General features: G+C 24.3%; 2 protein-coding genes across 2 annotated transcripts in view; one reads left to right on the plus strand and one right to left on the minus strand.

The window, feature by feature from the left end:
- Positions 1–1,259: 1,259 nt before the first annotated feature.
- Positions 1,260–3,063, minus strand: LOC102670731 (xyloside xylosyltransferase 1). The gene is made up of 3 exons (XM_006607252.1): positions 2,356–3,063; positions 1,802–2,275; positions 1,260–1,690 (listed from the first exon to the last, which is right to left on the minus strand). Exons 1-3 carry the CDS (start codon positions 2,746–2,748, stop codon positions 1,484–1,486), a joined length of 1,074 nt encoding a protein of 357 aa, XP_006607315.1. The 5' UTR covers positions 2,749–3,063; the 3' UTR covers positions 1,260–1,483.
- Positions 3,064–13,861: 10,798 nt separating this feature from the next.
- The window catches only part of LOC102674511, an 8,500-nt gene continuing 6,445 nt past the window's right edge, over positions 13,862–15,916 (plus strand). The window contains exons 1-3 of the mRNA XM_031510974.1: positions 13,862–14,330; positions 15,177–15,313; positions 15,676–15,856. Coding sequence (XP_031366834.1) covers positions 15,210–15,313; positions 15,676–15,856 — 285 coding nt within the window. The 5' untranslated portion in view covers positions 13,862–14,330; positions 15,177–15,209. The remainder of the gene's footprint in view (positions 14,331–15,176; positions 15,314–15,675; positions 15,857–15,916) is intronic.

A 15,916-nucleotide genomic window follows, 5' to 3' on the forward strand; every position in this document is an offset into this window, starting at 1 on the left:
TAGGAAGAATATTTTCGTGTCCAAATAGTCAACGGACCTATTTAGGTTTGTTTTCGAAACATTGTTGCTCATTGTATGACGCAGTCTACGCAATTTTTGTTAAGTTTTTTTTTCTTTTATTAGTTCAATCAGCCATTCAGTCCTAATCTAAATAAAAAATGAATCGGAAATAGATCAGGTCTGAATGATTGAGTCAATGTTGACTAACACTTCCTATTTACGATTAACATTAAGTTTCTATCACTGGGACCAAAGGTGACATCTTTTATTTTACATATCGTACAACGAATTTAGATACAGTTAGGATATATTATGTATAATTATGGAAGATAATTTTTTTTTGTTTTGAGAAGGAGAAAAAAATCTGGTCAGTTATATAAGTTGAAAATAATTATAATTATAATGATATATTTCGAATGTGTGTTCACAGAATTAAAGAAATCGTTGTTTATCTCGTGTTTATATAAAACAATGAAGAATTATCAAATAATTTTAATTTTTTTTGCACTTGCAACATTTATTGTTACTAAAAAAAAAAAATTTCATTAAACATATTTTTGCAATTCATAATGATATTAATTTTAACAATTATATGAAAAAATTATTTTGTTAATATAATATTAATAATAGTCCAGAAGAGTCAACAAAAAAAATATGATTACTTATTAATATTTAAATTTGAGATATATATTTATTTTATGAATTATGATGTTTAAAAAGAAATATTTTTATGGCAAGTGGTAATTATCAAGGGCGTATTCTATATTGTAAATAGCATACGATGTGTTAATATTGTATTTAATATTATTATTTTTGCGTAAAAATATATTATGGCGACCTTTATTTATATATGTTGTTATTTAAATTCCATTAAAAATTTAAAGAAATCGTTGGTTTTTATTTAAATAATTATTGCTTTAGAAATAACTTTAAAGAAGATAATATATATAATCATCAATTAAAATGATGAACATACTTTTTTTTTTTGAATATTTTTATTTGCAAATAAAATATAATAATTATTGTTATACATAAAAAATTAAAATTACACAATTCACTTTTTTTCTAATAATTTTTCATATTTGTATAAAAATAGCACTTATTATATTGTAGAACATGAATCTAACAGTTAGTATAAAATTTTGAAAAATAATGTTTGGTAATTTTTGTTCAATTTAAATTTAAATTTTATATAATATATATATAAAATATATAATATATTGTTTAATATCTAAAAATAGTTTTAATAAAACGAATAAATTTATTAATATATATATATATATATACTTAATATTGCCACTGTAAGGGAAGATATGTATTATTATTAAAGAATCACAGACTCCAAAAATATGTTAGAATGGTAACAAGTACCATTTTTAAACTTTTATAATTGCATTAACAATAATTATAGTTTGTAACTTTCATTCTAATAGATAGATATTGTTATACTCATAAAATATAATTATAATATATAATATTAATATTAATCATTAGGTATAGGAGTATTACAATTTCCATGCCATAATTTTGTTTCTGAATCACATTTTGAATAATTCTCAAATACATCCGCATATCCACGGTCTCTCCACCATGTACATAATTGTCTATTCCATCCACAATCAATAGTATGAATTAATTCGGGTTTTTCCATGCCTAAAAGAGTATAAAAATCTTGGTCTCCTAAATGACCCTAAAAACAAGTTAAAAATACAACAGTTTTGTAATATATATTTATAATTGATATTATCATAGTATATAAATCAAATATAGGTTATATTTATTATATAAAAAAATCCATTACCTTGAAGTGATATTTTGAAGTCATTGTATTTACACTTTCTTTTTTTACAATTTTATCGTAAACTGTAGAATTTCGTAATTTATCAAGATTAAAAAGTACCATTCCACTATTGTAACCAGGATAACCACCTGAACTAGCAGGTTCTCCAAATAATGTATTAGGATGTTTATTACGATATAGATATAAAACATGTCTGTAAACTGGAGTGAGTTCTGGAGACAGACCAAATAATGCTTGATTTCCAAAAGTATTAAATTCTTCAAAAAGTTCCTTGATATCTTTACGAAACTTAGTATCAGCATCAAACATTGCTGCAACATTTTGTTCAATTGGAGCTATGCGATGTAGACCCAGAGATAGGAAAAATAATGCATCTGAATAATAAGTTCCTGGTTTGCTGCTAAAGTGTGGAGACATAACAGACACTATGTCTTCCAATTGTAATGCTAGCTCATGTACATCATAATATTGTATCTAAAATAATATAATAATAAAATAAATTAAATTTTGAAAAATTCAAAAGTTCAAAATCTTCTAAATAAAATCATTTTTACTTTCATAAATTTTCCAGTAGATGAGAGAATATTTCCCAAAACTTTCTCAGCAATATTTTTGCTATCATTATCAGTCATAACATGAAATGCAATATCAACAGAAGATAATTTCAATAAGGATTCTGCAAAGATCTTAAATTTTCGTTTCATCGGAGAGTTACTAGCAACTTTTGTAAATATACACCAGACATTATAATAAATCTTTTTATTTGACAATAACATTGACGTGGTAATCGTATCATCGCTAGAACTTCTCGACTCAATAGTCGATGCATTTTCTTGTTCACCGTGCAATGTCCAATGTATACCATTTGATGTTTGATAACAATAGAATAAAACAAGAATTATAGCAAGAAGCGTCAAATTGATGAGCACCTTGCGTAACAAAAGCATTTAATTATCCAATCATGTTCAAGTCTTCTTCGTACACGAAGTAGCGATTTTCAAGAAGAAAATATATTAAAATATTTGATGGAACATTGATTTTTCAATATTGTATGGTTATGTTATTGAAGTTTTCTAAAATCAATTAAATGATTATCACTATTGAACGCATAATTAAATTAAGTTATATAATTATTATTTATTAAATTGTTATTATTGATTATCATATACACTATAGAAATCACAAATTATTTAATAAAAATAAATACTGAATTGGGATTGAAAACAAAAACAATGCAATGTTGACGTAGCTAATTTAGTATTTGCACAAAAGATATACCATCATGAAATTTATAGTTTATGATTTATTATGAATCCTTTAAAAATCTAAAATAAATGTGTACTATAAAATTTTAATTGATTTATTAAAGTATTATATAATATTTTAAATTATATTCAAAAAATAAAATTTTTATTAAAATATAAAAAATTGATTGAAAGATTAAAATTTAAAAATTCCCGCTGTTATAAAATTGTAAATAATAGTTCCAATAGTGATTACTAGATGGTACTATTGATACAAATAATACCTATAGGTTATATATATATATAGAAATAATTAGTGTTCCATGTTCAATAGAAATATTCAAAATATTTTACCAAATATTTTAATGATGTTAAAATATTAATTAAGATCTATTAATTTATTTCTTAAAGAGTTTTTAGAAATATAAATATTATATTAAAAGTTTTTTAATTTTCAATAAATAGAAAAATAATAAAAATAAAGATTTTAATATTTTTTTTAATATAATTTATAATCTAAAGTCTCATCTCTCACAAGCACGTTTAATTCTAAAATTTAATATTTCCAGGAAGATAATATTGAAAAAGAAAAAAAAACTGCGAAAATTTATAAAAAGTTTGAAAAAATTTATTATTGACAATGGGATGAATGAATAGAAAGCGGAAAATTTTCAAGGACGAACTTTAACGAACTCGTATTTTTTTATGTATAAAACGTATTGTTTTCCATGTTGAAATTTAGACCAACAGCCTACCAGTCCTGTGCAGAAAACCTCTCGCAGTATTGATTATTGTAGGAGGAAAAGGCACATTGAGGGATAGTCGATGAACACGTGGTATGAATGAATTCTCAAGTGAGAATTTTCATTTTTCATATAATGAAAGAATTAAAAATAAATGAAATTAGAAATAATTACAATCATATATCCATATTACTTAAAATTAAATAAAATTATTGTAATACAATTTTTCAAATGGAAAATATTGTGTTTTTAATGAAATGTTTTGACTAATGATCCATCTTTTATCAAATATGTAAATAAGGTTTTTTATAATCTTAAAATTATGTACGTATTGACAAATATGATTTTAAAATTTGGTCTTTATACATCTATTTTTGATATCTCTTCTAATTTCTTAAATTTAGGTTCAATATATATTTATTATATATAAAATATAAAATAAGTATAACAAAATAATTGAAAATCAAATATTCAGATAAGAAAAATACTATACATTGATCCATTCAAAGATATTAAAAATTAATAATGAGTTTAAAAATATTTTTAATAGTCATGATTAAATTCTAATCATGATTAAATACATCATTTTTTTGTTTGAACTTTAATTAATTTATCTAATTACTTACAAAATAATTTAAGATATCAAAATAAAAAATTTCATTTTCAAAAAGTAAAAAATATATGAAGAAAGAGACAATAGTTAACGTATAAATGTATCTAACTGTTCTCCATTTTGGATCTTTCTCCAAATTCAGAATACAGTTTATATATAGTTAGACAATGATGGGAAAACGTTATCGAAGGAAGCGGTTGGTCGAAGGGTGGGCCACGAAGGAGAGGAATGAAGGGAGAGACGAGAAGAACGCAATCAGAGGGGTTGATAATACGAGCAAGCCGATAGAAACCGACCCAAGAGCAGCGTAATGGTGTTGGTATATAAGGCACGAGCAGCGAACGTCTGCTTCTGACAGCCCATTACCACTGTACAAACGTGAGCACAGAGCTTTGGGAGGATGGCGAAGCTTCATCTCCCTCCCAACATTTCGACCCGTCTCTTTCTGCGTCTGTTTCTCTCCTCCATCCTCATAACTCCCTTCCTCCTCTTGTATAACTTGCTCGTCCCGTACAAGATATTGGAAACCACCTTGAACTAGTAGAACTTCTGCTATGATTTTGTCAAACACGGAAATCATGATCTTTTGCAGAAGATTTTATTTTAAATTGTTTATGAATTTTTGATTGAGAGAGTGCCTATTGAGATTTAAATTAAAGGTTATTTTTTTAAGATTTTTAAAATTTTTTCCAATTATCAAATATAAAATTAATTTTTGAAAAACTTATTAATTTTTTTGAAAAGATTAAGAAAAATCAAATAAGTTAAAAATTAAAATTTATTATTCTATAATATGATATTTCTTCTTTAATATTTATTTTCCATTCAATATTTTTTAAAATTTCAAAAACTAAAGAAAATATAAGAATAATTCTTGGAAAAATTTTATAATATTTATTTTTCTTTCTTTTTCTATTAAATATTCAAATATTCTTAATAAAATATTTATATTTCTTAATAAAAAATTATTTCTAAAGATTTGCATAATCAATTAAATTAGATATTAATATTATATTAAACTTAAATTTCTTTAATTTTTTTTAAGAATTTGAAAAAGTTATATCATATAATATCAATTGCCTTTTTAATTCTTAAAAAATAAACAGGTAAATCTTTATTTTATTAGAGATGAATACACGTAAGAAAGAAAATATCTGTACAGAATCAATTTCCTCGTGTATCTCCATGGTACATAAGAGCGGGTGACTGGTGGTTTTTCGAGAGTGGCGTCCGGGCCACGCCTGTCGGCTAAGCCACGCCCGTTCATGAACCTACCCCCGGTGGCTGTCTCGAGGGCCGAAGGGCTAATAATTCACGTCACGAGCATACCCCACCATAAAGAGTCAGTCACAGCCACTGCGTGTCGTATATTCCGTATCAACGTGCCGTATGAACATTATCCGGCACCAGTTACTGTTAATTACTGATCATCTTCCGTAATTAATTGCCTCTTCGATCGATGAGATCTTTCTATAATCAGCGTTTTACCTATTTTATTTACTTTATTGATTTTGTGTTTACATTACTATACAGTTTACATTACTATAAATGTGCAAATCATTTTTGCTAGGTTAGGTTATAAAAAATCGAAAACATTAAATACATAGAAAATTCTTTAATTCTGTTTAATGAATTTTGAAAGTATTATTCTTTATAATAATAAAAATTAGAAAGAAAATTTTTAGAATTTTATTTTTAATTTTTTTTATATTATTTATTTATAATTTTAATATATTATATATTGTACATATTATATAATATATATTGTATATTGTATGTTTATAGATTATTCAGATATTTGAAAATTCATAAAATGGTTAAAAGAAATTGACATTGAGATAAAGAGAATTTTTAATGCATTAATAATAATAGATTTAAAAGATTTTAAAAATGGAATTGGAAAAAATTATGAAATCATAGATGTCAAAGTTTATAGAAGTTTTTCAAGTTTAGAGAAATGATTCAGAATATTGGTAAGTATTTAATAAAAAGATTATTTACTATATTTTAATAGATTTGGAAAGCTTTATGCTTAATGACAATGTAATTAGAAATTGAGAGATAGAGAAATAAAAAAATGTTAAGATTTATATATTTATTATAATATTTATAAAATAAATTTTTAGATTAATTACTTTCATTGATTTTGATGGTTTTGATATTTTAACATCAATCCATAACAAATTTGAATTTCACGAATCCGCGGAATGCAAAAATAAAATAAAAAAAAGTATTCTTAAGCAATCGAAATTATATAATGATAATGATGTACTTCGTACTGAATATCTCTTACTTAGTATCTATTGTTATAACATCATTTTTATAATTAAAAAGTTATTTAAAATGTAATATAAAAAGTTATTTAAAATGTCGATTTTTATATTCTATTACTTAAAAATTATAAATAATTTTTATGTAATAAATGAGAGAAAGGTTAATGTACAAATTCAACATTTATATTTTTTGATTTAAAGATTCAGTAATAAGATATATTTATTTAAATGAAAATTTGAAATTGTGAATGAGAAAACATAATTAGAATAACAAAAATAATAAAAAATAAATAAATAAAAATTATTGATAAATTATTATTCAGATAATAGTAAAAATGATATCATGATATCAATGATAAATGTTATTAGATTAAATTTCCATTTTCAGCAAATATATCCGGAATCAACATTTAATTTTGTTATTTTAATTTTGGAAATCGATAATCATCTTTTGTCATTTATTATCTCATTACGGAACAAGATGGAAATGATACTGCCTGGAGAGAGGTAATTAACTGATCTGACAATTATGTAACATATTGACTCATTCAATACATTCGAATCTGTTCCATTGTTATTTGATAATCAATCATTTTCATTTTGATAGTCATCATTTTCATGATTGTTTTCGATATGATGAATTTAATATCCAAATTTATTTCAAATTTTTGCAATTTTTATGAAAAGTTTTTAAAGCATTTATTGGAAAAAAATTAAAATATAAATTTTTAATCTAAAATAACACTATGACTATGAACATAGTTATAAAAATCATTTTAAAAGAATTTTATATAAGTTTTTTAACCAATTATGTTTAATATATTTTAGTATCATTTTATATAGATATATATTATTATTACAATGTTATAATTCATTCATATTGTATACTAACTCTAATATTAATATTGTTGTATTAATATAAAATGCACAATTATTATTTATAATATTATTAATTTTTAAAAGATCATTATAAAAAAATAAATTATAAAAAATTATTAAAAAAAATTAATTTAATCTAATCTAGTTAATTCAAAATTATAATATTTTTTAATAAAAATCATTAATTATGAATAAAATAACTAAAATTATTAACTATGAATAATAACTACGAATAAAATTATAAAAGCTACCTTAAAATCCAAACAATTCAACAATTTTAAGACTAAATAATTAGTTTTTAAATTTTCAATTTTATTATCATTCCAGAGACATATTATTATTGATTTTAAAAAATGAAACTAAAATTCTCAAATGCAATGAAACAAAATAAATCCAGTGAAAATCGGTCACAGGATGTGAACCCACTGAAAGAAATCGACTTTGTCGTCGGTGGTCGACGATGTGCCCCTAAAATTAGCCACAGTGACATATTGAAGAGTACGGGCAGGCGGGTTACAGTGCCCCATAGGCTGCTTCCCTCATCTGATATTAGGCACAAAAGCAGTGCCCTGGGAAAATCAACTGACGCGTAACTAAACGGTGTATCATTAATTCCGACATGTATGTTTATATTGACAGTGTTAAGCAAAATTGCACGGCCAATTTTCCATGACGATCTCACCAACACTATAGTTTTTTCTTTAAACTCTTTTTTTTTTCATTTTTCAATCATGAAGCAGAGAGAGTTCCTTAAAATTACTGTTTAGAAGATATTAAATATATTTAAGAATTCTAATTCTAAGTAAGTTTTTCAAAAATAGTTTTTCAAAAATAATAATTAAAATAGATAGATAGATAGATAGAATAGTCTAAATTATAAAATAAATTTGAATATATGAAGTTAATAATTATTCCAATTAGTTCAATTATAAAAAAAATATCAAGATTAATAAAAGATTAATAATAAGCTTGATAATGAAAAAAGAACTTCTTTTACTTTCTATATTTCTTTCATTCCCTTAGGTTTTGTCTTATTATTTTTTATCAAACGAAATTCATGTGCCATTAATTCTTTTTTCCCTTACGCAATCAAGTTAAATCGAATATCTATTTCTGTTCATTTTTTCTTGACACCATCTTTCATATTCTGTCTTCGCTAACACCCGAGTGTGTCTTTTCCTTTTTTTACTTTTCACACTCTGTCGTGACGAACGGATACCTTTCGTGCCAATCAATGGTCCTCCATCGCCGAAGGTGAACGCCGATAACCGGTGCAGGAAAATTGACGTTTTCGCTCGGTAGTTTTAACGCGTGCGAACAATCGCACGAAGCATTGAATTTTCAGTGAAGGAAGCAACGACAGAGTTTCGATATTGTGGGATTACAGTCAATTTCTTGTGGTTTAATTTTAAGAACGTAGATAGCTATATTTAATAATATTCAATATTGAGAACCAAAAAGATTGTGAATTAAGATTGATTTAATTCTTAAATGATATAGATAATTAAATAATTAATCATTATTTAGATTAGATTTAAATTTGATTGGTGAATAAAAAAATTAAAAATACTCTAAAATTAAATAATTTAATTGAAATTTTTGCAGTAACGGTTAAGAATATCTAAGTTAAACTTAGATTGTGAATAAAAAATAAAGAAAATTAATAGTTAAGAAATATATGTTATCTATCTATAACAGATTACAGAATTAAAATATACAAATTTTTATCAAAACTCAGTGATGAAAAAGATAAAAGATAGAAACGAGTCGAAATGTATTAACCATTTAATTTTTTTTGTGTCTTTGATCCTCCCAATGGAGAATAGTTAAAGAACCGCACGCTTCATTGTGCTTTAGACCGTCTCTACGGTGGTTCTTGGTTGGAGCAAACAGGCTTTGGGTCACCAAGCCTATTTGGTACACGTGTCCTAACACGTCGAATCTCTACGATCCTCCCTCCGTTTGGGACGAAGTAGAGACCGAACCCGTGACAAAAGGTCGGCACGCTTCAGCACGTGACTGCCAATGGAACGACTTCGGGGCACTAGAAAGTGGCAGCCAACAAGGAAGACAAGGAAATATAGGTATTCTCACTTCACTGTATTTTTTGTTTTTTTTTTTTATTTTCTTTTTCCTGTATTTCCTCATTAGATTAATTTGTCAGAATAAAAACAGATTTGAATTTCTTTAGTTTGGATAAGTTGGTATACCTGTGGCATTGTAAGATCAAAGAGGTTAGGAAATTTTATTGATATTAAATGATATATGAAATTAAAATTACAAATTAAAATTTTGTATTCTTAGATACTATTTAGATTATAATTTAATTATAGGCATAATATAATAGATTAATACATATAATATATAGTATAATAGTATAATAAATCTATGGATAATATACAAATTTTTTTCTTTTTTTTATTATTATTCTACTTTTTATTAATATTTTTTCTATTATTTCTTTTTTTTTATCATCTCATATTTTTCTAATCTCTTCTTTTATCTTTTCTAGTCATTTTTCTTCTTTCTCTTCGCAATTGTCCTCGTATATTTCTGAGTTCTCTTTGTTCAAAGCTTCTTTTCTCTTTCCACCCTGCTCTCTTTTCAACATCAGACCGTCGATAGGCCGCAATTCAGTGTCGCGTCGTTGCACACAGTTTGTGGCAGTGGACGTCAATTGCATTGCTCCGCATATTTCATTCTAGGCTGGTTCGGCGACTTGTCACCATTTCAAAAGATTTTAATGATAATTTTCAAAAGAAAAACTATTAAGTGTATCTTGGGAATTGATTAAAAAAATGTGTGCAAATCAGTTACATTATGAAAATAATTGATATTTTTTTTTTATAATAAAAATCAAAATTAAATATAATTTTTTAGTTTACATGGAATTAATTTTGAATAATGCTAATAAAATATACAAAAGAATTAAAAAATTATTCAAAAAAATTATGGAATTAAGAAACATAATATTGGAGAAAAAATTCAATTTTTTAAATATTAATATTCTTTTGCTTCTTTATATGAAAATCAGCATGAATTAATATTAAATATAAACACTTCATTTTGTCGAGTCATGTTTAACATTTAACAATTTAACTTTTCATCAAAAGTTTTATTTTATTCTATTTTAAAGATATCTTTTATTTTGAATAGATATAAAAGTTAAAATATGTTTCTTATAGACGAAAATTTGTTTTTAAATTCCGGATTTTTCATTATCAAAATATAATAATCAAAACTATACTTTTATTAATAATATCTAAATATAAATAAAAAATAAAAATATAAATTAATCAGTAATTAAATATTAAAATTTTATTTATAAATCTTGTAATTATAAATTTATATTAAATTTTATATTATTAAATTTAATATTATTAAATTTTATAATATTAAATTTAAATTATTAATAGTAAATTTACATTCATTCTAGATGCATTCAAAATTATTACAAAAGAATCTATTAAACAAAGATCTCTAAGAACGAGAGAACCATGAAAAATCTCGAGTTTACCTTTCCCAAACCGCAATTTAAACATATTCGTGGTTCAAATGGTGCTACTATCACTGAAAACAGCTTCCATCTAAGCGTATTTGATCAATAAATAATTTGGCAAACAAATTGATCCCCAGGGACTATAAACAGATACTTAGAGGCACGCGTTTCACTCTTCACTTCTATCAGAAAATAAATTGACCATATGTTTATTAAATTAACATATATACTGATTGGACAATAAATATTCGATAGAGTATGAGACCCCTACTGTGAGAATCGAAATAGGGCCCGCAGTGTGAAATCTCTATTATCGAAGGGTTGGTATGGTATCCCGTTGTTCCAGCAGTTGTATACATATATATATGTATCCTGAACTGGTGCTGACAGAGATCTTTCGATTCTTAGAAATAATGTAATCACTAATTAAATGTTTGGATATCTATGGTCGTTTGATATTTTTTATATCTGGAAAGAAAAAAGAGAAAAACGTAAGTATTTACTTATATATTTGTATGTAACTACATACATGTACATAGCTTATAGGTTAATTAGATGATTAATTATTTAAAAACATAAATAAGGAATGAAGAAAATAAAATAGGAGTGCTTCATTGTATTAAAAAATGATAAGAATTCTAATGATATAAATTCAGTAAAATAATTATAAAAAAAAAAAGTCTAATAATCATCAAATTTTTTTAAACTTTAAAAGTTAAAAATTAGATAATAATAATAATTTAGATAAATAATAAATAATAATTTATCAGAATTTTATTTAATTAAAAAATCGATTCTTATAATTTGTAGATGGATTAAAGTAAAATTGAAAGAAATAAAAATATTCAAGAAATTTTGAAAGTTTGAAAATCGATTTTGAAAGTTTTTCTCTCCCCGCCTATGAGACAAATTGAGATAAATAATCGTGTGGCGATACAATACTCTCTTGAAATTTGTCATGGTGATACTCGAAACGGCACGCTCCTGAACATTTGCGAATTGATACTCGTAAAACTAACACTTGAATCGCATCTGGTGTGTATTCTCTACTCAGAAATGATATTTGAAGATTTTATCAATATCAACCAATGACAAACGTTATAGTTTCTACTTCAGAATTTTTTTCTGTTCTAATATTTTAATCAATAACTTAACCTCAATATTATCATGACTACTTTTAATAATTTTTATACTTTTATTTTTTATTTTTTCAATAATTTTTTTTATTTTTTTCATTAGTTATTATTAAGTTAGTTTTTTAAATATTCTATAATAAAAAAGTTTAATATAAAAAATGTTATATTTAAAAATTTATAATTATAAAATAATAACTTACAACTTTAACAACTTTACGAAAATCAAATTTCTTCACTAATATTAATTCTTTATTATATTAATCCTATCTTCACTAATATTACTAACTACTGTTTAAAGTTTAGCTGGAGTTAAATATCAATCATTAGATAATATCAAAATATGAAAAGGATTTCTGATTCTTCCATTCAAAATGTTTGTTCTCATACATTTCTACGGCTAATCCTAATTATGTTGGCAGATCTGTATAGTAGATATATTGACGATTGACAATAGTAATTCGCTTTGAAACTGTTAGCGAGCAGTTACACGTTTTTCAATCTAGATGTCGACAAAATTTTGCCAGTTAGCTAGGTAGAACCCTAGCAAACTAGTATTGTGATCGTATTAACACCTTGCATAATTGCATCACCACCAACGCCGCCGCGTTTCTCATTGTGCGTCCGTTAAACACGTCTCATTTGAATATTGGCCCATTCAGCACTTTGTCTGTCGCATAACCTCTCTTTCTCATTCTAGGATGCTTGATCGTTGATAAAGGGGAAGCTATGTATTCGTTGCTTTCTACAATATGCTATGTATTCTTTCTCAGGCTGTCAGTTTTCTTTGATTATGCTTCATTTAATATAAATAACATGAGTATAATGATATAATAGTTTTGTGATTAATAATCCAATAATTATATATTTTTTTTCGTAGAATATAATAAAATTTATTTTAACCAAATAAAAACAATAATTTGGGAAAATATATTTATGATTTACAATGATGTAATAAATAAATAAGTATAAAAAAAATAACTATAATACTTACGTACTTTTTTGAATTAACATAAATAATATAATAATATTATATAATAATTAAATTTATTAAATAATTTATATATAGTTATTTTATATTAATTGTATCTTTTACATATAATCTTTAAAGAATGAAATATATCAACAATTAAAAAAATAATTATTTTTATATTTTTAATATTTCAAAATTAATTTCTAATAATATTTTCCATTTTTAACTTCTTAAAAAAATTAATTTTAAATAAATTATTAAAAAGCGACATTAAAAAATTCAATAAAATACACCAAGAAATTGACTAAAAATTAGAAATAATTTTTATTTCGAATAGATGATGATAATTTATTTGTATTTAACATTTTAATTTCGTCATTATCATGTAAAAATTTTCAGCATGTTTTTAAACTCAAAATTTTAAATAATTATAAACATTTTTATTAGATAAAATATCTTCCTTAAACTTTTTTCTTTTCGATAAAAAACGAGAATTAAATGTCAAAAATATATTTTTTATTAAATAAAAAAAACCAGCTTCCTTAAAGAAATTTTTCTCAAAGTATCTCATATCATAAAACTTTTATAAATAAAAAGAATTTAAAAAAAAATATTCATTAATTTATTTTATTTATGTATGTTATAAAAACTTGCCTATTCAAAAATAATTTCTCATCGAAATTTTTCAGATTATAAGAAGAGTTCCTCCGATGTTTTCGGTTGGTCCGGTTGGAATTTCTACAAAATTGTGAAAAGAGGAAGAGTGCCGTTGAACAATTTTACCGAGGGTACCAAATGGTAGGAAGATGGAAAAGGACGATAGAAATAAAATTTCAGACCGGGCAGTAACAATAATCCGCAGAACTCTGGGGGTTTGCACTTTGCTCGTTGAACGATCCACCAATGGCTGGATGGGTCGAAGATAGGTTTCACTCTAGAACGTTCAGGATTGGCTAGATTCTCCGCCCAGGGGTTGCATCGATCATCCCCTTACCGCTTCACCAACCTCCGATATATAAAGCAGCCTCCCCAGGGACACTGAGGATAGTCTGATTCCTTTGCTGCTCTCGTGTATCCTTGGTTCCCTTCATTCAAACGTTGTGAAGTGATCCTTGGGAGATTGGAAATTAATCTTATCATAATTAATTGAAAAGAAAAATTATCATTAAGAGGTAGATACTTATCTTTAGTAGTGATTTAAGATTATAATTGAGAGATAGACATTCGTTTTTAATAGTGAATTTTTTTTGGCAAGAGATTATTGAAGAGAAGTTGGACAGTTGAAAAGTTGCAGGTTTGGTGTATTATAGTTAGTGAAACAGATATTATGAGATATAAAAAAGGCATTCATTTAACAAAATACAAATCAATATTAATTTTGCCAAATACTTGAATAATTCTAATTACAAAAATAAAAAATTTGAAATCAATTAAATTGACTGGTTTAATAATGTTAATATTTTAGATTTATATATCATAATTTTTATCAAATTAAATTTTAATATAAAAAAATATATCTTAAAAGTAGAAATAATTGAATGAAATAGAATGTTGAATTGAATAATAGAAAATAGAATGTTGATTAAAAGATGATAAAGATTAATAAGAGATAGAGAGATTAAATAATTGGGAATTTCAATTGAATTAGTTGCACTTAAGATCGTATGTAATCTGCAAATACTGAATTTCAATTTTCAAATATTATTTATAAATTTACATTTAAAATCTTTTAAATAACACAATACTATTAAATGAATATTTTTATTAAATCCATTAAATGTATATTTTTCTTCAAAATTATATCGAAGAAATATAGATTATAATTTATAAAAATATTAAAAAAAGATAAAAATTTATTTAATTTTTATCACTGTTAAATTTTATTTCATAATTTTCGTGATTTTTTAATTTTTAGTTTTTATTCCACATTTAAATTGATAATATAAATTATATTTTAAAAATATGAGAGTTTGGCGTTATAAGTAGTAAACGTATGTTAATTTGAATTGCAATTGAAGTTATTAATGAGCTGGTAAGAAGAAAGAATATCTATGGCGAACCATTCGAGTTACGAGTACGAAGATAGAGGACAGAGGATGCGACATCGTGTTGGTACTACTTCCAGAGCGGCCGATTCTACTGTGGCCTGCACTAGGTGAAACTTGTGAAGTTTTATATCTTTCCTATTTTTTTTACAAAGAATCGAAATAAATTTTATTTATTTATTTATTTAATTTTTATTACTATTATATTTAATTTAATTTCTTTTAAAAGATTGACATTTAAATTTTTATTAATTATTTATTTTCTAAAATTCTATCTTTATGTTTATATATAAATTAATAGTGCATAATGGTTTAAGAAAATTATTGTTTATTTATTATTATATATATAAATTTTATTATTTATTACATAAAAATTAATAATTTTGAAGAAACATATTATATGCATATTTATATTTTGATTAATAAATAATTTATATAAATAAAAATAAAAGATTTTTTAATAAAATTACAGTAGTCAATATTACGTGGGTCCAAGCAGTGATATTAGTGAGGAAGATCTGGCAGAATTGCCTTCTTGTGTTTATGCGGGTAGATCCACTCAACACGTTGCACACACCTCCTCACATACTCATTCTCCTCTTCATTATCATATGCCAGTTTCTACACCTGGTAATTCGATTAATAATTTGAATTAAAAACTTAAATTCAATATTTAAGTATTTTTTCAATGCTTAAAATATATATATATATAT

The sequence above is a fragment of the Apis dorsata genome, unplaced genomic scaffold (assembly GCF_000469605.1).
Source record: "Apis dorsata unplaced genomic scaffold, Apis dorsata 1.3 scaffold_4, whole genome shotgun sequence".
Classification (NCBI taxonomy): Eukaryota; Metazoa; Arthropoda; class Insecta; order Hymenoptera; family Apidae; genus Apis; species Apis dorsata.